The following is a 27,234-nucleotide window of genomic DNA, read 5'->3' as shown; positions in this document are numbered from 1 at the left end:
GGGTCATCTGACCAATCAGAGCTGAGTAGACCAATCACATCAGACTGGGCCATCTGACCAATCAGAGCAGAGTCGACCAATCACAACAGACTGGGCCATCTGACCAATCAGAGCAGAGTTGACCAATCACATCAGACTGGGCCATCTGACCAATCAGAGCAGAGTAGACCAGTCACAACAGACTGGGTCATCTGAACAATCAGAGCAGAGTCAACCAATCACAACAGACTGGGCCATCTGACCAATCAGAGCAGAGTAGACCAATCACAACAGACTGGGCCATCTGACCAATCAGAGCAGAGTAGACCAATCACAACAGACTGGGCCATCTGACCAATCAGAGCAGAGTAGACCAATCACAACAGACTGGGCCATCAGACCAATCAGAGCAGAGTTGACCAGTCACAACAGACTGGGTCATCTGACCAATCAGAGCAGAGTAGACCAATCACAACAGACTGGGCCATCTGACCAATCAGAGCAGAGTTGACCAGTCACAACAGACTGGGCCATCTGAACAATCAGAGCAGAGTCAACCAATCACAACAGACTGGGCCATCTGACCAATCAGAGCAGAGTAGCCCAATCACAACAGACTGGGTCATCTGACCAATCAGAGCAGAGTCGACCAATCACAACAGACTGGGCCATCTGACCAATCAGAGCAGAGTAGCCCAATCACAACAGACTGGGTCATCTGACCAATCAGAGCAGAGTCAACCAATCACAACAGACTGGGCCATCTGACCAATCAGAGCAGAGTAGCCCAATCACAACAGACTGGGTCATCTGACCAATCAGAGCAGAGTCGACCAATCACAAGAGACTGGGCCATCTGACCAATAGCAGACTGGACCATATGACCAATCAGAGCAGAGTCGACCAATCACAACAGACTGGGCCATCTGACCAATAGCAGACTGGACCATATGACCAATCAGAGCAGAGTCGACCAATCACAACAGACTGGGCCATCTGACCAATAGCAGACTGGACCATATGACCAATCAGAGCAGAGTAGACCAATCACAACAGACTGGGGTGAAATGAGGTGAATGTATATCATGAGAAAATGAAAGTGTTTTTTGGCCTTGGATGCATGTGGACCTTTTGTAGGAGACTCCAAAACAAATTTAGGAACCTTTAAAATAACATAATAGAGGCATTTTACTATCCATAACTTGCATTTAGAAAATAGATTCAGTACATTAAAATTTGATTTCATGCCAACTTTAAGGTTTTCTCCCTCATGTGTGCCGTACCCTGTCAGTGTGCATCTAATGTCTTCCTCTCAGGAGAGTCTGTGTTCAGTCTATTATCAGTCCAGCCACACACACACACACACTTCCACCACTGAGTGGAAAAACAAACCCAAACCAAAACTGTAAAATTGCATTAAAAAAAAGCATAAATCAATAAAGCCCGGATTTCCTAGTGTAGATCAGCGATAAACACACTCCTCATTACGGCTCATATGTGGGACGCTCGTCTCTCAGATGGCACCTGGCTTTCAAAGAATTAACCTGTACACCTTCGCCCTGTTGCTAGGCAACTGTGTGGCGCTTGGCTCCCGTTGCCGGCATTATATAATAGGCAGGACTGTCTGAACGATCCTCTGATTATCGGAGACGAGGCGGATCTCTCCGACTGGAGTGGAGGGAGGGATGGACACACACTCCTGGATTGACTTTAGCAGGGCTGGAATCTGCTCTTGTTTGGCCGTTAATTAGTTTGGTTTGATGCTGAAGATTAGCCGAATGAAGTGTGCCGAGAGCCGCTAGAGTAAGTGTGGCTGTCTTCTGAGTGACAGATGGCCTGGGATGCAAAGCGCTGTTTGCTTTGGGTTCGAGACGGAGACAAACACACGGGACTGTGTCCGGGAGTTCGGCAGTGCCAGCTGAGAAACCCCACAGCATTACAGCTTTACTATAAAATCACTTCATTTTGTATTTAGATTTTTCAATTTCAGTTTAATTTTAGGTTAATTGTTCATAGAAAATGACTGGTTGTAGTTTTCATCCTTTATAGAAAATGATGTGAATGAGGAATATTGTGACGTGTTCGTTCCCGGAAGAAACTCAAGACTACGTTTCAGGAGTTCAGAAACACTGACACTGATATAGAGAAGAACTCTAGAAACAGCAACATTACACACATGTAAATAACCTAATAGGTCCTCTTTGTATACAATCAGACGACTAATTATTGCCTAATTAATATATGGTAATGGCCTCAGTACTTATTATTTATCATTAGTGAATCTGAGACCTACCCTTATCCTACAGTATTTCAATTCTGTCGCTGTAAGTTTGGAAATCATATAGACTTTAATGGGGTTTTTTTTATGTTTTTGAAGTCTCATATCCACCAAGGCTGCATTTATTTGATCAAAAATACAGTAAAAACAGTCAATATTGTGAAATGTTATTATAAAGTTAAACTGACTAATGTATTCCTGTGATCAAAGCTGAATTTTCAGCCTCATTACTCCAGTCTTCAGTGTCACATGATCCTTCAGAAATCATTCTGATATGATGATTTGATGCTCAAGAAAAATTCTGATTATTATCACTGTTGAAAACAGTTTTGCTGCTTCATAATTCTTTGGAAACCATGATATTTTTTATTTATTTCAGGATTGTTTGATGAATTGAAAGTTCAAAAGAACAGAATTTATTTTAAACTGAAATCTTTGTAACATTATAAATGTCTTTGCAGTCACTTTTGGTCAATTTAATGTATCCTTGATGAATAATTTTTTTACTCTTATGGACCTCAAACCTTTGACCTGTAGTGTAGAATAGGTCATAATTTGAATAAACTGTAGTATCATCTGGTTTTAGTCTGTCTTGTTATATTAAATCACGTTTCATTTAACAAATGAAACAACGTTTGATGTCATTTTTCTGTCAAAATGTTACATTGTAAGTTGTCTCACTACACAACATGTAAACATATATTGGTGTAAACATCTGTTTGAGTCATGTGTTCAACAAGACTGACGATTTCACTCTCTAACTTTGGTGAAATGTATTGGTTTTGAGGCTGTTGCCGTGTCGGGCTGAGTGAGATGCTCAAACAATCAGAGCAAAGTTTTGTTACCGCCCGTAGCGCTAGTGTGCGCTGATCTTGGTGGATTGTGTTGGTCATTATGGAAATGATCCGGCTGAGTCTGTGTTCTTTCATTTGCTCGTCTTCAGTAAATCACGAGCAGAACTTTACACTCCCATCAGTGCTTTTATGGGATTGCGCTCTCACGCTAACTTGCCCTGTTTAGTGAATCTGGCCCCTATGTTAGCATATGCAAAAGTATTTTAGCTTTAAAGAGCATGCACATCATCTTTAAATGAATCTAAAACTATGACCAAGTTCAGGATTCTGTTAATTAAACAGGTCATGGAGGAACAAATGGTGTTGTTTCTTGAGAACGAACTGTTTCTACTAGCCCAGCACTTATAATAATATCCTTTCTGTTGATGTCAGGTGTAAAGGGCCGGCGGAGAGAGAAACGGACACCATGGACACCTTTGTGGATTCTTCCTGGTACTATTTCAGATACACTGACCCTCACAACCCGCTGAGGTAAGGAAAACTTCCAGACGCTCCCCGTGTCCCGCCAGGTGTTTGTGGAGAGATGCTGAAAGAGCAAGACTCAGAATGGAAGACCATCTGCCTCTGCTATTTCAGATCAACAGCGAGGATTTTAAAATGTCACTGTAATGCGTCTTCATGAACACATAATGAAACGGCACTCGCACACGTACACTCTGTTCTGAAGCCGTCAGGCAGCATCAGTGCATCATAGACGGTAGCACTTTACAATGAGGTTCATTGTTAGTTCACTACCTTAGTTAACACGAACTAATAATGAACGATATTTCTTCAGCATTTATTCATCTCAGCTAATATTAATTTCAACATTTACTAGTACGTTATTAAAATCAAAGGTTGTATTTGTTAACATTAGTTAATGCACTGTGAACTAACATGAACAAACAATGAACAGCTGAATTTCTATTAACTAACATTAACAAATAATATTAATAAATACTGTAACAAATGTATTGTTCATTGTTAGTTCATGTTAGTTAATACATTAATGTTAACTAATGAACGTTATTGTAAAGTGTTACCACATAGACTTACAGTAAGACTGATAAATTAAAATAAATGTTTTTTTTAAACAACGTTGGTAACACTTCTTGTTTGTTAAAGAGGCCATATTTTGCCCTTTTACCCAGTCTTGATGTTGTTTTTGGGCTCTACTAGAATGTGTTTTCATGCTTGAATGTTCAAAACACATTATTTTCCCCGTATTCTTTGTTTATGAACAACAGATTGTTTAATCTCCTCTCTATGAAGCTCCTCCTTCTGAAAAGCACACTGTGCTCTGATTGGTCGGCTGGATCAGTGTGTTGTGATTGGTCGAGCGCTTCGAGTGTGTTTGGGAAATGTCCCGCCCCTTTCCATAACCGCCAGTTTCAACACACTACTAACTAACTCAACCAGGCCCCGCCCCTTTATTCCGCGTATGAATTATGTAAATTAGGTAAATTGTGACGTGTTCGTTTCCTGGAAGAAACTACAATGGAGGCGTTTCAGGGAGTTCAGAAACACTGACACTGATATAGAGAAGAACTTTGTGACTTTGCAGAGCTTTTTCATGCTCAAACAGCAACTTTCCACACATCCTCCTCTTTAACATTAGTTAACGTGACCTAACAATGAACTGTATATTTTTACAGCATTTATTAACCTTTGCACATGTTAGTTAACTAATGCTGTACAAGTTTTGTTCATTGTTAGTTCATGTTAACTAATGAAGGTAACTAATGTGAATACTATAAAGTGTTACCACAATTTTTTTTAAAGCCCACTGTTTTGATTGGGTGGCAGCTTTGCATATGAAATAAGGTATTATATGTGGAACACTTTTTGTAAACTTAAGTTTTTATTATATCACAGCCATCAAGATTAACTAATTGCGAAAAGTGTTTAATAGCATCACATTTAGATGCATGAAAGGCTCCAGCTCTGAGCTTCAGTCTTTTGACTGACGAATGATTTCTCATGAATGCTTTCACATTATATCGGTTTCATTCTGTGCTAACACTGATGTGAACCTTCAGCGCTGACCGGGACTGATGAAGCTGAGACCATCTGAGAAAGCCCTCGTTACTGTTCACTTACAGATCAAACTCACAAAACCAAATTCATTGTACGGTGGAATTTTATCATCATCGAAGCTATATCTTCATCACGGGTGAAAGTTGTTCAATTAATAATTATTTTATTAAAAAATGTATAATTAATCATATTCATTATAATTACAGAAACACTGGGAATTTAAATTCTGTAATAATTAATGATATCAATTACATGTATTTTTAATGATTATATCTGTATGATATTTATTAGCGTATTACAGATTTGCATTTCCAGTGCTTTTTGATGCACTTTTAGACTTTTTTATTGTAAAGATGAAGTAGTAGTTCTACATAATGTAACTCTATTGGGTGTAATCTACACAATTTACAAATGACACAATAGCCTTTTATTCACCGTTCTTTCCTTTATTTAGGACTGAATGCGTTTACCAATGATTAATCATGATTAAATATATATAAGCCAATTGACATCCCTAATTAAAATATTTTCGTTATTGTGTTTAATTATGAGATTTTCTTTCAGAGAACCTGTAAAAGGTGTTTTTTAGTCAGTGGAATCGCTGTTAGTTATTAGTCATTCTGTTACTGTTACATCACAGTTACTGTAACTCATTTTCAATGAAAGTAAATGCATGTGAATTCCTTCCAGAGCCCTTTATTGTCCTGCACCGTATGTGTATGTGGTTGTGTTAAACGTACGGTTAGTTCAGAGCTGCTGATACAGTGTGACGTTTGTTTATCACAGTTTATTTAAGTGTGCTTACTGTTGTGTTTTAACTCACACTCTCTCTTGTTGAATGTGTTATTGGAGTGCCGTAAATGTGATGTCTGTGTAAAGCAGCGCCAGTATTCGAGTGTTTCAGTGAGTTTGGTGTGTGTGTGTGGATGTCTGTGTGTCAGTGACTCCTAGTGGCCGCTCTCTCAGGACACAGTGTTGAGGTGTTCCTCTCGTCTCACAGGCCTTTCGAGCGTTCCCGAGCGGATCACTGGATGCCTGTGGATGTGTACATCGGAGGGAAGGAGCACGCCGTCATGCACCTGTACTACGCACGCTTCCTCAGCCACTTCTGCAGAGACCAGGGCATGGTTTCACACAGGTGCAAAAAACAGAATTAAAAACAAACTTTTGGCCACTACTGTACAAATACATCATGAATGCACGAAATTGCATTCACAAAACATTTAACTTTCATAATATGACATATAATCATGTGTTTACACTCACATGAGATCGGCCAATAGCAAACCACAATCATCCAATCAATTCCTCATGGATAAATCAAGCCCCGCCCTACATTTGTTCTTGTTCCAGAAGCGTTTTACTCAGATATTCGTCACAATAGGGAAGAAAAGACTATCACAACTTCTGTTTCATGCAGAGAACTATAGTCTGACCAACTAGCATTTAGCCAAGGTGAAATCAGACATACTTTTTGGATACAAATTAGACCAATCTGTAACTCTGATTTAAAAACATTATGTAACAAATAACATCAAAAATTTACTAACTTTTAAGTCTAGTCTTTTCACTTGACCACTGATTTTAGGCATTGTGACTTGATCTGGTAACACTTTACAATAAGGTCCTATTATTAGTTAATGCATTAATAAACATCAACTAGCAATGCACAATTCATTTGTTACAGTATTTATTGATCTATAAATACAACGTTTCATTGTTAGTTCATGTTAACAGATACTTTTGATCCTAAGAACGTATTATTAAATCTAGAAATTGACAATCTATCTAAGATTAATAAATGCTGTAGTATTGTTCAATCTTAGTTCATCTCAGCTATTGCAGTTAACTTATGTTAACAAATGAAATCTTATTATAGTGTTAACAAATATCATCCAAAAAGGAAAATTCTGTGATAATTCACTGACTAATAAATGAATAATCTTGTAAGATGTTATTTTTTTCTTGTGGAACATGAAAAGTAGACAGTTCATATAGTGACCACCAGCTTTTAAGCTAAGAAAAAAAAAATCTTTAACAAATTCACTAAAAACTCAAGTAGTCCAAGTGTTCTGAGGGCGTTCAGAAGGTTTCTGTGATGACTTGTTCACATGTTGTATGGAATATTTTCTTAATATGATACTTCTATGGTGTTTTCTTTCCTTTTTGATGATGTGACAGATTCTGTTCGGTTCCAAGTAATTACAGATAACAGAATACAGGTTTGACACGAGGATTAGGAAATACTGACAGAGTAAAGAAATAGTTTACCCAAAAATGAAAATGTCGTGTAAGATTTTTGAGGAAAACATTCCAGGATTTTTGATAACGATTGATAAACGTAGATCATTTTTGACTGTCCAAAACCCATATTTAAGGTGCTTCGACTTCACTAAAGACCCTTCTCCGTCGGCTGGGGTCGTGTGAAGCCCTCTGAAGCTGCATAAACATGGATCTTGGACCATCAAACGTTGATCATCATTCACCATTCATAGATGGAGAAAAATCCTGGAATGTTTTCCTCCAAAATCTCAAGCTCTGTGATTGTTTACTTCATTTGATAGATTGGGTGTCCATGAATGTATGTCCGTTCTCTTCCTTCTTTTCAGGGAGCCCTTCAGAAAACTGCTGGTCCAGGGTCTCATAAAGGGCCAGACCTTCAGGGTGGCAGAGACCGGCCAGTACCTGCCGAAAGAAGACGTTGATTTCACAGGTGAGTGAGTGAGTGAGTGAGTGAGTGAGTGAGTGAGTGAGTGAGTGAGTGAGTGAGTGAGTGAGTGAGTGAGTGAGTGAGTGAGTGAGTGAGTGAGTGAGACAGAGAGAGTAAGAAAGAGTGAGAGAGAGAGAGAGAGAGAGAGACTTTTAAAGGTCTATTTATTTACAAAGATACACTTAAATGTACATTTCCAAGTTTCAAATATGCATTATCTTTTGGCTCATAATTGGACTCTGCAACTGTTTAGGAGGAAACTGCAAATGTGACCTTGGATCACGTCACCGGTCACATGTCGCACGGGTATCTCTGTGGCAATAGCCAACAATACATTGTATGGGTCAAAATTATCGATTTTTCTTTTATGCCAAAAATCATTAGGATATTAAGTAAAGATCATGTTCCATGAAGATATTTTGTAAATTTCCTACCGTAAATACATAAAACATTTATTTTTGTTCACAATCGTGACCATAAATGAACAACTTTAAAGGAGATTTTCTCAATGTTTCGATTTTTTTGCTCCCTCAGATTCCAGATGCTCAAATAGTTGTATCTCGGCCAAATATTGTCCCATCCTAACAAACCACACATCAATGGAAAGCTCATTTATTCAGCCTTCAGGTGATGTTTAAATCTCAATGTCACAAAATTGAACCATGTGACTGGTTTTGTGGTCCAGGGTCACATTTGAATCTAATAATAGCAAAGAATATATGTTGTGTTGACAAAAGGAGTCTGAATGTGCACGGGATAATTTCGAGCTACAGGCAAAACTAGTGAAAAACTTGTTTTCACAAAAATGAGTTCATTAAAGGGATACTTCACCGATTAGCATTAAGCTTTGTATCAGTAGAAACCCGGTAGTATTTTGGAATGACCGTGCTTCCCTCCCTCATGTCCCCCTGAGACGAGAGATTTCTGTATTGTGTGTCTGAAAAAAAAACTCAGATGACGCAAAAGTCGTCATTTAGTGTCATCTGAGGCTTTTTTGTCCAGAGGCGAGAGACTACAGCCAGTAGGAGGAGCTCGTCCCGCATGTTCTCAACCCGCCCATAGGGGGATCTCACGATAAAACACCGTCTTTTCAGTTTCCAGTCGACTAGTAGCCTAGCTGTATCATTTCTCTGTAACCGGGAGTTGTGGCTTGGGAGTGGCCTCGTAGGGCAGCGAAGCAAGTGCATTCTGGGAGTTATTCTCTTTCATCCACATGAGCCAAAAATACATTTTGCACCAACTTCTAAAATAATTTCACATTTCTTCTACATAAATGACCCAATTTAAATACACATTCATCTTTCCAGCGGTGAAATATCCCTTTAAGCCCTCGTGTAGCAAATGCTCCAAATAGCAGTTAAACATCTAAAAGTATCTTTATTTGTATGTTTTCTATGTTAATGAAAAGCGATCTTACTCGCGCTGACTGACAGGTCAGATGCGTGCGCACAAAGACGGCCAAAATATACACACATACACAGAATTACAGTATTCCAAAATATCTGTCTTGGCAAGTATTCATGCAGACATTGGGCCCTATCTTGCACCCAGCGCAATTGACTTTGTACACCGACGCATGTATCATTCGGACTTTTCCCTCCACAGACGCATGTCGGTCAATTAGGGAATGAACTTGCGCTCCCGGGGGCGGTTCAGCGAAAAGAGGAGGCGTGTTCTGGCGCAAACGTTCCCTGGTGCTATTTTGCAGTTTCAGAAAACAATTCCGCCACAGACCAGGAGAAACCTCGTCTAAAGTCAGTGGTGCGTTATTCAGATGTTATTTTAAGGGCGCATGCTTGGCCATAATCAATGTAGTGTGTGCACTTTGATTCTCTCATCTACACAGAAGCAGCAGTTTTCATTTTTGCAAATTATAGGCTACATAATTACAAGGAAAAATATTAACACACGAGGGAAATCATTGTTGTGTCCATGAAGATGTGAAAAAACAGGCATAAATCTAGCTTACACATTTACCCAAGTTATTATACGCCTGTTTAACCGAAGCTAATTTGGGTGTGTTTCTCCGTCCCCAATGTCACTTCTCTGTGTTTTACGGCCCTGACGAGAACGTCGGTCTCCTCGGCTGTGAACCGCCTGTGAACTGCTCTTAAAGGGAATGTGAGATGTCGCTCTGATTGGTTTATTTCGCATTACGCCCAAACCACACCTATGAGTAATGAAGCTACTTCAGACCAACCCATTTTAGATTTGCGTCGTACGCAAGAGTCATTAATCCCGCCGGTATAATAGCAACAGCGCCCAAGACCCGCCCACAAAGTTACTTGCGTTTCAGATCGTTAAAATAGGACCCTTTATCTGTTATGTCATAAGTGAAGGTTTAGTTAACTGTTGGGGAAAACATCTGATGTGTAACATTATATTAGATCCGTTCGGTACTGTCGGTCTTAATATATACAGTAGGCTGTCTGTTTCATTAATATTAAAACAAACAATTGTGGAATCATGGAAAAAAAATTGTATATGTATTTTTCTTATAGATATTTGGTTTTGACTTTGTGTGTGCCAAATTTGGTGGAATCTCCAGGGATTTTAACGTACTGTACAGTTGCTAGGTGATTATTTTATTTTTTTATTTTTTTGTGGAACCTTCAGAAAAATATAACTAGATTTTTCTCAAACTTGACTTTGCTGACTCTATTGACTTCAAACCGGTGCAGCTCAGTCGGTTTTTTTGTCTGATTCAAACAAATCATACATCATTTTGAAGGGTTTTGCTCATTGCTCATTTTGACAGCACGGGTCATATATAGTTTTGCATATACTAACTATGGGAATGGAAGCCTGTCTTCCGTTAAAAGAAGAAATTGCCTTATTGGTAAAGACTCAAACCTCGAACCATCCTGAAGAAAAGCAGGTAACTTTGTTTACTAGTGGACTGTGTGAAATATGTGCTCTCTGACTCCTAGAAACTGCATTAAGCAAACAAATCAGCGTGAAGTCAAACTGTCAGACAGATTGTGCCACTTCAGTGTGTGAAACGGATGAGACACTAGCATCTCACATTTCTCACTCCCTTCGTGTGATGCTTTCTGTGGATACTGGATCTAAAATTATAATTTTTTGTTGCCAGGCAACAGGGTAAACAGACTTGCACTAGCATCTAAATTGGCTCCCAAAAACGGCTGTAATTTCTGCGATCTTAGCGACGATGGTTTTCTAATGCGTGTGTGTGTAAACAGTGTAGAGGAGAAACGCTTATTACGGTAAACACAGCTGTGTCTCTCCCCGAGGGTTCAAACATGCCCGATCACACCAAAGACCCTGTTTACACCACCCTGAGTGTCCCATCACAGCTGTGAGCGCTTATACAGGTGTAGCCGGTGGGCTTTCAGAGCTTCCGCTTCAAAGTCTGGGCTCTGTAGGATTTTTGTATGTTTTTGAATGAAATCTCTTCTGCTCACCAACGCTGCATTTATTTGATTTAAATTACAGTATAAACTGTAATATTGAAAAATATTATTACAATTTAAAATCAATATATTGTAAAATGTAATTTATTCCTGTGATCAGAGCTGAATTTCAGCATCATTCCTCCAGTCTTCAGTGTCACATGATCCTTCAGAAATCATTCTGATATGATGATTTGATGCTCTAGACAATTTTCTGATTATTATCAATGAAGCTGCTTAATTTTTTTGTGGAAACCATGATAAACATTTTTTTTTTTTAAATGCATTTGCTGTTTAAACAACGTGGCGCAGGACGTGAAAATGAAAACTGTCGGGCTGAAAATAGCAAAACACACTTGCGTTGCGCCTGACACTGTATTGCGACGGGTGTATGATAGGGCCCTATGAATGTTTTTTTTGTTCAATGTTTACTTTTGATCAATGTAATGCTTGCTGAATAAAAGTATTAATTTAAAGAGGCCATATTTTTCCCTTTTTTAAAGTCTTGATTATGTTTTTGAGGTCTAATTGAACAGGTTTTCATGCTTGAATGATTTTCCCCGTACTCTTCATTGTTGCAGCTCCTCTCTTCCCAGTCTGTCAGTAACGCTCTGTTTAGTTCCTGTCTCTATGAAGCTCCTCCTTCTGAAAAGCACACTGTGCTCTGATTGGTCGGCTGGATCAGTGTGTTGTGATTGGTCGAGCGCTTCGAGTGTGTTTGGGAAATGTCCCGCCCCTTTCCATAACCGCCAGTTTAACACACTACTAACTAACTCAACCAGGCCCCGCCCCTTTATTCTGCATATGAATTATTTAAATGAGGAATATTGTGACGTGTTCGTTCCGGGAAGAAACTCAAGACTACAATGGAGGCGTTTCAGGGAGTTCAGAAACACTGACACTGATATAGAGAAGAACTGTGTGACTTTGCAGAGCTTTTTCATGCTCAAACGGCAACATTACACACTAAAGAAAGATGATCATGTAAAAAAAGTATCATAGCACCCCATTAAAAAAATCTTACTGACCTTTTGAACTGTAATCATGAAATCAGAGACCCTTCCCTTAAAATCCAATGGAGAGACATTTTAGATGTTACTTCCAGCTGTAAACGGTCATGTTTCTCATGACAAACGTTAATAGCAGATGCTCACACACACACACACACACTCTCTCTGTGGCAGGTTCAGAGCCCGTTCAGAGGGCCACCGGGAGCCGACTGCAGGTCACATGGGAGAAGATGAGTAAATCCAAACACAACGGGCTGGACCCGCAGGAGGTGCTGCATCAGTACGGCATCGACACCACGCGCCTCTACCTCCTGTACGCCGCTCCCCCCGAGCAGGACATCCTGTGGGACGTCAAGAGTGAGTGCTCTTTACTATTTATATATTCTTTATTTATATTAAAATAATTTTATAAAATAATGGTAATTTCCCTAATTCCAGAAGTTTTAAGAATTGAATGTTCTTCAGTGTTCACACTCAGTGAACGGCTTTTTCAGTCCTTTGTGATTATGGGTTTATCATTATTATTATTTAATAAAACTATTTAACTTATTGACTCAGAAATAGCCATTTCTAACTGATCAAATATTTTGACATAACCTTAAAAATGTATACCGGTACTCATTATTGAAATTCCTGTTGCTTTTTTAGGATTTCATTCATTTCCATGACTACATATTTTTAATTATATACAATTTTTAACTGATTAAATGTTGTTGTTATTATTATTATTAGCCCAATAAAATATTTTAAAGCTTGGCATAAATCCAAAAATCTATTACCTTTTTTATAATTCATTTTCATTTTCAAATATACATATATTTTTTTAATTTCCGTGACTTTTCCAGGTCTAGAAATCCCACTTTAAAAAAATCCCTTATATATCCAGGTTTTCCAAGATCTTGGAAGCCCTCATTCTTAACAGAAAAAGACAGATGTTCAAATTAAAAATGAATTAAAATAAGAAATATGATGTCAGTTTACATCTTGATTTTTAGCTGTTTTTGCTTATTTTAATGCTCGTTTTAAATCATTTCTATATGATGATATTGAATTTTGTGTCCCGCTCACAAGTGTTTGAGCCACTGTTTTAAAACTTTTTTTAAATTAATTTAATTTATTATTGCATGGAGATGTTATAACATTTGAGAGACTTGAGAGGAGTAAATGCATCCCATGTGAACGGCCATATCCCTGATCCATCCATCCAGAACACTGACAGCACCTCCATCCCAGCATGCTGCTCTGCTTTAACATCTGTGTGTGTGTGTGTGTGTGTGTAGCTGATGCCATCCCAGGGGTGTTGAGATGGCAGGCCCGTCTGTGGGGTTTGGTCACCAAACTGAGAACGGCCCGCGAGGGTCCAGAGACGCCCGACCCGTCCGTCCTGAACAAGAGAGAGCGCTCCGAGGCCAAGAAGATCTGGGAGAACAAGAACTACGCCATCACAGAGGTGAACACACTCCAGAGACGACACTGATGTTAAGACACAAATGCATTTCACGTCATCATCTTCTTGAGCCTGTTGCACCCAAACACACATTTGACCTGCTTGTAGAGTAAATGAGCAGTGAGTTACTTACTAAATATTTGAGCGCTGTACCAGTAAATACAGTTGACACCACATATAAACTTACGGAGCAATGGTTGGAACAAATTAGTAAGTAATATAATAAAACTTTATATTCAGGATGCAGAGCTACTTTGAATGGTATTTAATGGAGAACGATCCATTTTGCCCCAGAATGGTGTAGTTACAGCATCTACCAGCAGGGGCTGTTGGGTCATGCTAACTAGCCAAACCCTCACCTTTAAAGCGATAGTTCACCCAAAAATGAAATGATTTACTCACCCTCAAGCCTTCCTAGGTTTATATGACTTTCTTCTTTCAGACGAATAAAATCGGAGTTATATGAAAAAAGTCCTGGCTCTTCCAAGCTTTATAATGGCCGTTTATGTTTGGAAGTCCATCAAAGCGCATCCATCCATGATAAAAGTGCTCCACACTGCTCTGGGGGGTTAATAAAGGCCTCTGAAGTGAAGCAATGCATTTGTGTAAGAAAAATATCCATATTTAAAACTTTATCAACTAAAATAACTAGCTTCTAGTAGACAGCTGTACACACCGATTTACGGCGAAAGAGTAACACTTGACCCGACGTAATGACGTAATGATGAACGCGGAAGCGCAAGACAAGACACCAGCCACGAATTAGAAGTCTAAAAGGATAATTTTTAAAGAGTAATGTGAGAGGAGTTTGAGTTTGTTGCCCAGCACTGTTTGTTTGAACCGCGAGAGGCGTCAAAGCTTATGCTACTCCTGCATCTACGTCACACATCGTTAAGTGTAAATCTTATGGCGGAACTAGACTCGCGTACGGCCGTCTGTCGGAAGCTAGTTATTTTAGTCGATAAACGGAAGATAGTTATTTTAGTCGATAAAGGTTTAACCCTTGTGTTATGTTGCGGGTCAATTTGACCCGTTTAGATTTTATAGTTGCTGGAAATACTGGTTAACCTATGTTTTTGTTTCTTGATATTTTGTGACTTTTTCTCATTTATCATCATGAACATGCATGCAAAGTTTCAACATGCTGGTGTTTTTTGACATATACAAACAAAATTACTGTTACTTTCGTGATGTTCATATTTTAACGCTCTAAGGCAACTGTACGGACCCAAAATAATAACATTTCTTGGTTATACTTTGTTATTTTATTTTTTTACTACCTTATGAAGCTAAAAAATTTGTTTTTCCACACTTATTTCAATACAGAAAAATATTTTGTCAGCCACAGATGGTAAAAATTACCTATCATTTATTTTTTCAAGCTACCTGAAATAATATTAAATCTTTTTTTTTTTTTTTTTTTGTGACTTTTTCGCATTTATCATCATGAACATGCATGCAAAGTTTCAACATGCTGGTGTTTTTTGACATATACAAACAGAATTACTATTACGTTTGTGATGTTCGCAGGTCAATTTGACCATCATAGGCAGCTATTCAAAAGCAACTGTACGGACCCAAAATAAAAACATTTATTTTATGTATGTCAGGGCATCAGCTCCAGTTCTAAAGTGTAAGTGTATCTAAAAGTGCTCTAACCCAAACCAAACACACTTGAAAAAGCTAAATCATGGTGTTCAGAACTAATTGCAAATTACAAATGAAAATCTTTGACAGACACAGATAGTAAAATAAGCTCTCATTTATATATTCAAGATATCTGAAATATCTTGAGACTTCGACATAGACAGCAGGAAAAATGAGCTCAGATTAATTGATTAATTAATTGATTAATTGTTCAGTTATGAACAGTTTGCTTATTTTTTAAGCAAAAAAAAAAAAAGTTAAAAAAAATTAGATTCAAATATATAAATATAATGTATATTCAAATTTTGTCAAAACAAAACAGTTTTAAAAAATGGTTAAAAAACATTTTCATTAAATCATATCTTCAGATATATATTTTTTGGAATATTTGACAAATGTTGATATTAAAAGTTTACAGTTTGTACCTGAATCTTTCTTGTTTTTCATAGTGTGATTTTTGAGGAATTGTATTGAATCCAATTAGGGTCAATTTGACCCGAACCATAAGGGGAGTGCACAGAATTCCAACATAACACAAGGGTTAAATATGGTTATTTGTCTTACACGAACGCATCGCTTCACTTCAGAAGGCCTTTATTAACCCCCCAGAGCAGTGTGGAGCAATTTTGTCATGGATGGATGCGCTTTGATGGACTTATATAAAAATATAAAGCCATTCACTGTCATTTTCAAGCTGGGAAGAGCCAGGACATTTTTTAATATAACTCAATTTAATAATTTAATTCGTCTGAAAGAAGATAGTCATATACACCTAGGAAGGCTTGAGGGTGAGTAAATAATGGGGTAATTTTGGGGTTTAACTAGGGGCCTGTCCAAATACCCACATTTGCAGTCTTGGCCACTTGAACAGGAAGTAAGTGCTGAAGTCTGTCCCATGTCTCAAAAATGCCAAAGCGCTGAACGTACACTAAACACACACTATATATAGAATACTGTTTCTCGAAGCTAAGCGTATCCCATCATGCATCATGTTCCGGAACTCGTGTGCCCGGAAATCGCATGATGTCGAGGAAAACATTCCACTGTAAGTTAAAATAATTAGATATAATTTGGTAGTAAAATATAAAGTGTTTCACATTTTATTTGTGCAAATGTATTTTGTACAACATTTGCCACTGCTTTTTATAACTGAATTAGAAGCACCACAATTTTTAATTGGTGTCTTCTGTAACATAGAGGACTACAGTGCAGACATTTAGAAGTTTATTCTTAAAATGCAATATTGGACATCAAAATAAAGCTCTGAAAAGACATGCATTTTTGCAACACTACAAGTGTGTCCCGTCGGGTAATCGAACGTTCTACACACACTTGCAGTCTTCACGCTCACTTAAACACTTGGGCCAAATACAGGACGAGTGGTCAAGTGCAGAGACTGCCAGACTGCCTGTTACTGAGGCATGAGTGAGTAATGTGTTGCACTCTTTGGCCATTGGGGGTCACTACAGATCCCATCTGTGTCTGGTCCATTCTGGTTAGTTTAGATATGCTTGGGTTGAAACTGATTCTTCAAAGTACCAATATCTCATGCAATCTGTTCATTTAAACTTCATGTGTAAAAATGACAAAAATACTCTTTCATTGTTCATTTTACCATGTTGTTCCTAATATGTTTTGAAGAATGTTTAAGCAGTTTCTTTCTCCCATTAACGGCATATAATAACCACATCTGTCCCCAATAAGGACAAACATTACCATAAAGTAGTTCATAGTTCGTTGTTTCAGAAGAAAGAACAGCCTGAACATTCGGCTAAACATTTGCTTTTGTGTTTCATGGAGGAAGGTCTAATAGGTTTACACTTCTAGAAATAGAAATTAATAGTTTTATTCAGCAATGAGGTGACAGTAAAGACATTTATAATGTTTCTATTTCAATTAAAAACTGTTCTTTTGAACTTTCTATTCATCAAAGAATCACAGTATCACAGTTTCCACAGAAATATGAAAAGGCACAACAGTTTTCGACACTGATAATAATCAGAAATGTTTCTTGAGCAGCAAATCATCATATGAGAATGATTTCTGAAGGATCATGTGACACTGAAGACTGGAGTAAAATTCAGCTTTGACCACAGGAATAAATTAAATGTTATAATATATTCATATAGAAAACAGTTATTTTACATGCTAATAATATTTCATAATATTACTATTTTTACTGTATTTTTGATCAGATAAATGCAGCCTTGGTGAGCAAAATAAACTTCTTTTAAAAAACATAAAAAAATCTTACTGACCCCAAACTTTAAAAAAGTAGTGTATAATAACATGGAGGTGCATAAATGACATAATTTTCATTTTGGAGTGAACGATTTCTTTAGCAAATGAAAGGGTGTGTCTGATGGGAAAGTGACGTTACGTGTGGAATGTGTAAATATAGCCAGTATAAATAGGCTCTCAGGGCTGAGATTGATTTTGTGCTGGTAAAAGCGCCTCCGGACTCGACTGGATCCAGTCCAGAGCCGCTGAGACTCGCATTATCTGATCTCGTGCCGGGAAAAGCCGCTGTCATCAGCTCTGTCCTTCCTTCGGTCAGGACCTCTGCAGGATAGTGGTTGTTCTTTCCGTTCTGATGTTCTGATGTGGAAACTGGTGATGTCGTCTCAAACATGACAAAAGAGCAGCTTCCACCAGCAGAGGTCATGTGTTCACATCAGGCTTTATCAGTGAATAACCCTCCATCCTCTCTGCAGTCATGATGAGGAACCTTGTGACGTTCAAGCTCTGAAACCCTGCTGTCTGCCTCCTACATAAGCAGACTGCAGAATTAAAGGGTTAGTTCACCCAAAAATGAAAATTCTGTCAGTAATTCCTCTCCCTCATGTTCTTCCAACCCCGTAAGGCTTTCGTTCATCTTCAGAACACATATTAAGATATTTTTGATGAAATCTGAGAGATGTCTCACTCCTTCATATGATAGGCTTCTATGTAATCGATATCTGCCGGCCCAGAAAAGTTAGTAAAGACATCGTTAGAATAGTCCAAGTGACTACAGTGGCTCAACCTTAAGTTTATCAAGCGACGAGAATACTTTTTGTGCGCAAAAAACAAAACAAAAATAACGACTTTATTCCACTATTCATTTTCTTCTGTGTTTCTCTGAGTGAGTTCACGTAGTGTAACAGCGCAGCGCTTCTGGGTTGTGCGTCAGAACGGAGGCTCACTATTGGCCGACGCTGGTCGTGTGTGTGATGCTACGATCCTACGTTCTGACGCTTCTGGTACGGTACGATACTTGGCAACATTGCTGAGCAAGATTATTCTCTTGGCAGGTCACAGGCCACTTCACAGAGGACTTCTTGTTTAATGCGGCCATCTCTCGACTCATGGGCCTGACCAACACACTCTCGGTAAGTCAACAGTCGGTCTTTCAGAATAATGTGCTTGGAAATTCTAAAGATAGATTGAGTTTCTGAACTTCGCGTTCTCTCTGACTGCAGCAAGCCTCGGCTGGAGTGGTTCTGCACAGCGTGGAGTTCGAGGAGGCTTTGGCTTCACTCTGTGTGATGACGGCACCCATGTGTCCACACCTGGCTTCTGAACTCTGGGCAGGTACGACACACTCCACACACTCCACAACCTCCACATTTACTCATCCTCATGTTTCCAAAGCTGGACACTTCAATAAAAGGGAATGTGGATGTGGATGACACTAAAAGTGATAAAAGTGGTCCATTAGACCTACTGTACGTGCTTAAATTCTTTGCGATAGTTTTGTGAGGAACAAACCAAAAGTTGTTATTCACTGAAAATCTTCCTCTTCGCCGTTGCTCTCAAATCTTACAGTCCTGCCAGGATTACCGTATTTTCCGCACTATAAGGCGCACTTAAAAGCCTTTAATTTTTTCAAAAAACGACAGTGCGCCTTATAATCCGGAGCGCCTTATATATGGATCTGGCGCCTTATGTTAACGTCTGTTAAACAACCGCTGACTTAAACCTTGTTTATACTTTCGCCTGACACCGGAGCGCGAGCCTCTGCTGACTGCGCGCGCAACTCCCCAAACAGACGAGGCATTTATACTTGACGCAACTGTTTTGTTTTAGACTGAACACCAGACCATACAACTGATTTAGACGCGCAAACTGGGTGCCGGTGTGATGAGATGTACTACTAATATCCGTCTGCTCGGGCAGATTCGGCTCAAAGTCATGCATCTTCGGATTCAGAGGCGCGCGCGCTGTTAAGCCGAATCTGCCCGAGCAGACGGATATTATTTTTTTTATTAACTTCGCGCTCATGCGGACGCGTCGAGTATAAACAAGGTATCTTGGTTTACATTTGGACTTTGGATGTGATCTTAGGCTTGAAAAGGTTGGTGACCACTGCATAACGCAAACCCAGGCAAACGTTTGACTGCAGTATCTTCTATTCTATGCGCCTTATAATCCGGTGCGCCCTATATATGAAAACAGTTCTAAAATAGGCCATTCATTGAAGGTGCGCCTTATAATCCGGTGCGCCTTATAGTGCGGAAAATACGGTACATCAAACTTAGCAAAATCATAATCACAATTATTTTTGGTCAATATTGAACGATTTACGATAATTTAACACGATTATTGGTGGGTGATATGATCAAAGAATTATTTCATGAAATATGAGTCATTTTAAATATCAGTGACATTTCAAAATTCTGCAAAAAAAATATAATAATCAAATGTAAAATAACACTGCATAACAGTCTTAGTGTACAAATTAAATATAGATTAATCTTTATTAAAGCTACTTAAGTTATTCAGTCAAGATCAGTGAGTGTTCTTTGATAGGCATTAATGACAGACTGCAGCAGGTTTATTAGGCTGCTGTCTCTTTAATGGCCGGGACACACTACTTACTTTTTTCAGTGTGTTCTGCACCGTTGGCTGTAGTCGGATGCCGTCTGGGTTTTTTGGGCCGATTCTGCGTGTTGAAGAGAGAGAACACTCTGATTGGCTGTTCAGCTCAGTGAATGACAATAAAAGTGAAAGTGATGAAAGCGAGCAAAAAATTCAAGATGGTACAGACAAAAGGCTGTTATAATTTTGTCATATTACTTGAGCATTCAAATGCATTAATATTTTCATAATAACGAGCCAAATTAAGAAAGTGATCAGCGTGATTGATATTCAAAATGGCAAGCAAGCGCTGCTTTGTTTACGGTTTGTATATCTGCAGTCCTAGTTCCAGCTTCCGACTGCCTGCTGATATAGACAGATATTTACTCGCACGCAGGCGCAGAACACACATGCTAGTTGACAGTTGGCATTAGTCCTTTTGGTGTGTTCAAGCTCATTTTTTTTTGACGATACACAGCCAACACGAGGCGACAACACAGTCAGCTTTCCCCGCCGCTAGTTCTCTGGTGTCGGCTTGGTCTTTCCCGGGCTTAAGAGCTAATGCACGGATCCAACATACTGTTACACACGTGTCTTCTCTCTCAAATGTGTACGTTTACATAAGACGATAACTCCCTGTGTTTACGCGAGTACTCTCCAAAAAGGCATTTTGACTTTGTGTGTGTGCGTGTTTAGGCGCGTATCCAAAGCTTTTGCTTATCGGCCCCGTCTCGAAGCGCGCACAGAGAGCCGCCTGGGGAACAGTGTCTCTTTTGCGGCTTAATGCGCTTTTTAATAACAAATACTTCCTGCAGTTTAGCAAAAGTAGACTGTATTTTACAACACTCTCTTATTTGGCTGATTTGGATGTTAAGCTTGGGCTTGGTGGATGCTAACCTTCAGGGAAACATGTCCATGTACAGTCAAACCAAAAATGATTCAGACACTTTGACCTGAGCATGTTTTGCTGAAGCGTTTTTTCTTTAATTGCTAATGCTCTTTTTACACCACAGACTGAACACAATGAAGCATTGCTTGGTAATTTGTTGAGCTAAACTGGTATCATCTAATTGTGTAGTTAAAGGGGTCATATAATGTATACCAGCTAAACTGGTATCATCTAATTGTGTAGTTAAAGGGGTCATATAATGGTACATGCACTTTTACAAGTTGATTGTACTAAAATGTGTGTTGGCAGTGCCTGTACACAACCATCATATAATGATAAAAATCCATCCAGTGTTTTTTTTTTTTTAATCTTCTTATATGTTTTCCCGTCTCAAATCAACCTGTTCGATCTTGTGACGTCACAAAATCGACGCCCCTCCCACGATTGTTGATTGACAGCAGCGTTTCAACACAGACCCGCCCTCGCTCGTGAGCGAGCTGTCAATCATAGCCGCGCGGACCGGCACGGTCATTGTTGATACGCTGGAGCACTGTCTATGAGCAGAATGGCGTCTAAGCGAGTGTGGTGTTCTGTTCTTGGGTGTAATAAGGAACACAGCATCATTTTGATGTTCCTAAATCCGAACCGCTGAAGACGCAGTGGCTGAGTTTTGTTTTCGAAGGGAATATTCCCCACGATCAACGTCAATGCTTTCATGTTTGCATGAATATTTGCACACACCAGACTGCTTTATAAACGAGGTCAGTAACGTTATAAAGCTGGTTTTGCTAAGAAGCTGCTCCTGAAAAAAGGATCGGTACCAACTATTCGTGTTCCTGCTGCACCTCCAGAAGAAGAAGTGAGTGTAATGTTTTATTAACCTTTATATTAATATTTATATTAATATTTGCAAATCGCTTGCTGCACGCTTCACGCTGAATGCGACTGTTTACACTCAGGGTACATTACGGCATGTTTTCTATGTACGACGTTCTCAATATAATTCATAATCCCACGTTTATAATGAACAACGCGTTATGGTTATTGTGTTATTATCACAAACGGTGTACGCACAGAACAGAGGGGCGGGGTGAGCAGAGCTCATTATCATTTAAAGACACATGCACTTAAACGGCGTGCTGAAAACAGAGCTGTTTTTGACCAGGTAAAATGAGTGTTTTCTTACAATACTAATGAGAATTTTTAATTAAAGTATATTACAAACTTTTAATTTAGACCCTAAAGAATCATATTAGCTTGTACAAAAATGGCATTATATGACCCCTTTAAATTTAACAGCTGACAGATATTCAACATAATTCATTTGTGAGACAGTCTAACAGAAGGATGGACAAAACCAGAGAAATATCAACTGATTTGATAACTCTGAGTTCTTCTCATGTTTTATCACCATTTTCTAAACTACAGTGAATAAACTGATAATGTGAGAAATGTTGAAGGTGTCTGAATAAGTTTTGGTTTGACTGTTAGCAGCTTATCTAATCCTGAAAGAGTCTGTTACACTCTGCTGAAGTACACACACATACACACATTGTTTCATGTCCCTAGTGAATATCTGTGCTGTAGCCCGACAGGACGACTGTTATTGTGTGTACACCAACATGTTCACTATTATATTGTTATAAATACCATACATGACGCTCTGTATTTCTTATGTTTACTACATTTACAACTCAAAACCCATATACATTAAACTGAGCCAGTGGCGCCCATAACTGTCAAGATCATATTAACTGTGTTTATATTTAACATAATATTGTAAATGTTTATGAACCAAACGCTTTGTCATTTCAAACATCAATGAGCATGCTTATGTCAAATTCCTTATTAAACTCCTCCATATCTGTGTATGCACAATGTCAGTTGAACTGGTAATAAATCAGCAAAAACACAAAATCCCTGCATCAACAATAGTAATCCAGCATGATCCGTACATCACTACTAATTCTATACTTTCTACAAACCTCATTTGATTTATGACCTTGTGCATTCAGTCATCATATTGTTCATTTTCATGATCAGTTTTAAATGCTTTTTCATTTTAGTGCTTTTAAATGCTTTTACTTTTAGGGATGCGCCGATATGAACATTTTGGCCGATACCGATAACCGATAATTCTTTATATTTGGTAGCTGATATATTTTTATATCACTTTTGACTGCTTGATTTCAAAAGCAAAAGTCTCACCATTAAAAGCCGTGTCCCAAACACTTCAACATATATGAAACATATACAGTACAGTAGCCTTTATTTGAAACCTTGTCTTCAACAGGCGTCTCTTTGTGTTCATGATGTGAAGTCTTACCTTGTTTGTGTTCATGATGTGAAGTCTTACCTTGTTTGTCTTCATACTGTCAGAAGTTAATGTTTTGAGGCTCACGACACACTTTGGTCTCTCTTCATCACCCACTGTTGTACTGGTGAATCCGAATGCGAAATATGCATCATCAGATTTTCCTGTCTTCAGGCTGTCTTCGCTGGATGCGACAAAGCGAACATTGCAAATCAGTTTGTCCTTTGTGTCAGAAGTTGCGTGAGCGTCAGAAATAGCCATGCATCATATTCAGCTTATTTTTACACGTCTCTCTGAAATACTACATTCTGATTCTTCAATCACGCCATCTAGTGCTCTGTTATAACTGAACTGCTCAAGTCAGTACTGCGAGTCATCTTGAGGCGATAAAATATGTCAAATTAATAGATTGTGTTTAATTATTTACTTTTGTGGCATAATAATGTATGTTTTTACTGTTTTTAGTTAACTGTGGAGCACTTTGGGCAACAACATTGCTTGTAAATGTGCTATATAAACACAAGCTGAAGTTGAATAAGCAGGATAATTTGGCATTGGGGTCTCGCATCACCCTGAAGAGGTTACTTTTGCACACCAACCTGCTGACTGTACACTATTGCCTCGCAGCCCTTATTATAACTCTGGGCCACCCTCGGGGTCACACCGCAGTCATGGGACCACTGGGTGAGGGTTCAGTTACTAGAATAAGGTGAAATTAACTTGTTGACTTGTAGTTGCAAAGTTACTTATAGTCAGTAATGTCTGTTGGGGAGCATCACAGTGTGTGCAGATATTAATCAGACAGTCTACTAATACTCTAATGAGAGTTAGTTGACATGGAGTTGCAAAGTTACTGATAGTTAGTCGAACATCTAAAGTGGACGATCAAATAAAAAGTGTCATTTCTGTAATTGCGACATGTTTATGTGTAATTCATAATTTCAGTGTCTGGTTTGAATTCAAATTCTGTTCATTTTTCTAAATTTAAAAGGCTTCTCTGATTCAACTCTGAATGTCTGGATGATACCATGGTACTTTCTGATATCAGTACAACTTATTGCTGGTATGAAAATGGATTGTAGTTTAAAAAAAAAAACTGACTCAGGATGAAAGTGAATTATTGTGAGCTGGGTGAAATGTCGTGGAAATGCTAGTGGTGAGGAGAAAAGGAAACTGTTGGCCCCTGTTGTCCATTTCAGCACATCCCGCTATTGTCACACACACACACACACACACACACACACACACATGCAGAGACTTTGTGTTTTTCTCCTGAGGAAAACATGTACATGCTCTGATAACTGATGCTGACCAGAAGACATGTAACCATGTGACCAAACGTTACTTGTTAAGGGTGTGTTCATGTGTCTCCGCTAATAGAATTAGAGAACGTTTATGTTCTACAGAAAAGCATAACAGCATGCAGGTTTGGAACAGTGTGAGAAGAATAATGGCTGAATTAATTTTTGGGGGGACTTGTCCCTTCCTCTCCAACTTCCTCCTACACATACACAGACACACACACACACACACACACACACACACACACACACACACACACACACACACACACACACACACACACACTCAGATATACACAAACACACACACAAACACAAACTTTCTATCTCTCACACACACACACACACACACACACACACACACACACACTCACACAAACATGCACACACACAAACACGCACACACAAACACATTCACTCACTCAGATACACACAAACATGCACTCACACAAACAGACACGCTCACACAAACACTCACATACACACACACAAACACACACACACATACACACACTAAGGACAAGCGGAAATGTACATCCTTCCTGAAGGCCATGTTGAGGTCAGGCACAGGTTTCTAAATCTGTAGTCTCGACCATCAGACGTGTGTGTGTGTGTGTGTGTGTGTGTGTGTGTGTGTGTGTGTGTGTGTGTGTGTTCGATCATTCACTGTATGTTCTTGCTTTGCTGTTCAGTTTGGTGACACTAGTGGTGCAGAAAATCTCCTCTTCATCTTTAACCCTGTATCATATTTGATACTTTTCTGAAAAAGATGTTGCACACAATCTACAACATGCCTTCTGTCATCATGCTGTCCATGTGTCTTTTTGCTCTGAAGTCTTTTCTAAAACAACTGTGTAAAAGTTAAGCATGACGGTACATGCAAGTCGATGAGACGACAACTACATAAATGTGTCCGCTAACCATTCAGAAACGTCCAGGTGCGTCTAAAAGTTAAACTCTTCCTGAGTCTCTCCGTAAAGCTGCACTCGCTGCTGTTATTCCTGAGATTCTGGAGGAGTGAGATTGGCCTGTTTTGTTACTGCCGGAGGATCTGAAGCTCCTGTAAAGGATCGGTCTCGTCTGAATGGAGGCGGAGCAGCAGCTCATTTGCATTTAAAGGGACACACACACAAATGGCGCGTTTTTGCTCACACCCAAAAAGGGACAAATTTGACAAGCTATAATAAATGATCTGGTATTTTGAGCTGAAATTTCACAGACACATTCTGGGGACACCATATATTTATATTACATCTTGTGGAAAGGGGCGTAATATGTCACCTTTAAACTGAAAATGGAGCGACACGCGGGCCTCGTTTCCAGCTTTATCTCTACGACGCTGAATCTAGGCCTAGGCATTCTCATGGATTCTGTCGCCATTAAAGCATAGAGGAGATCGAGCCTTTGCCCTAGGCTGTGGAACAGCCTTCCGGCGTATATCAGATCAGCACAGTCTTTAACTGTTTGGAAATCATCTCTTAAAGGATTAGTTCACTTCTTTAAAAAAAAAGTGATGTCATGTCATCCCCCACGTCATCCAAGATGTTCATGTCTTTCTTTCTTCAGTCGAAAAGGAATGAAGGTTTTTGAGGAAAACATTCCAGGATTTTTCTCCATATAGTGACTTCAATGGGGTCCGACGGGTTGAAGGTCCAAATGTGAGTTTCAGTGCAGCTTCAGAGTCTCGACACGATCCCAGCCGAGGAATGAGAGTCTTATCTAGACAAACCATCTGTCATTTTCTAAAAAAAAATGTTAAATTATATACTTTTTAACTCCAAATGCCCGTCTTGTACCATCTCTGAGATGCGCCACGCATTGCGTCATCACGTTGGAAAGGTCACGCATGACATCATTAAACATCCAGGATATGCACACGTAAGGACCATTTTAAACAATAAACTGACACAAATACATATAAATGTGTTTCATACAATAACTTTGAATGGTCCTCCTACTCCAAACTTGTAAACACTGTTACTTGTTTGTACTTCCGACGTGATGACGTAATGGCACATCTCAGAGATAGTACGAGACGGGCATTTGTGGTTAAAAAGTATATAATTTATTTAATTTTTTTAGAAAATGACTGATGGTTTGTCTAGATAAGACTCTTATTCCCCGGCTGGGATCGTGTCGAGACTTTGAAGCTGCACTGAAACTCACATTTGGACCTTCAACCCGTCGGTTCCCATTATAGTCACTATATGGAGAAAAATCCTGGAATGTTTTCCTCAAAATCCTTCATTTCTTTTCGCCTGAAGAAAGAAAGACATGAACATCTTGAGTAAATTATCAGGAAATTTTTATTTGAAAGTGAACTAATCCTTTAAAACATTTTATTTATTTTTTTCTTCTTGGCTTTCAATTCACTGTGAGCTTCTGGTTTTCTGTGTTTCTTCGTGTTTTGTGTTGTTCAGCACTTTGGTCTGCTGTGTTTGCTGTTTTTAAATGTGCTATTTAAATAAATCAAACTCGAAACTTGTCATATATAGAGTGACAACTGAAATGATTTGTATGCATTTTATGTAATTAGT

The 27,234-nt window shown here is 38.9% G+C and overlaps 1 protein-coding gene across 1 annotated transcript in view; it reads left to right on the top strand.

Annotated features, from left to right (window-relative positions):
- The window catches only part of lars2 (leucyl-tRNA synthetase 2, mitochondrial), a 110,169-nt gene that overhangs the window by 76,450 nt on the left and 6,485 nt on the right, over window positions 1-27,234 (top strand). Inside the window, exons 13-19 of the mRNA XM_084435413.1 lie at window positions 3,484-3,582; window positions 6,128-6,265; window positions 7,737-7,840; window positions 12,435-12,617; window positions 13,541-13,710; window positions 18,648-18,725; window positions 18,816-18,927. Of these exons, the coding sequence (XP_084291539.1) occupies window positions 3,484-3,582; window positions 6,128-6,265; window positions 7,737-7,840; window positions 12,435-12,617; window positions 13,541-13,710; window positions 18,648-18,725; window positions 18,816-18,927 (884 nt within the window). The remainder of the gene's footprint in view (window positions 1-3,483; window positions 3,583-6,127; window positions 6,266-7,736; window positions 7,841-12,434; window positions 12,618-13,540; window positions 13,711-18,647; window positions 18,726-18,815; window positions 18,928-27,234) is intronic.

The sequence above is a fragment of the Rutilus rutilus genome, assembly GCF_951802725.1.
Source record: "Rutilus rutilus genome assembly, chromosome: 17".
Lineage (NCBI taxonomy): Eukaryota > Metazoa > Chordata > Actinopteri > Cypriniformes > Leuciscidae > Rutilus > Rutilus rutilus.
This window is presented reverse-complemented; position numbering and strand designations above follow the sequence as displayed.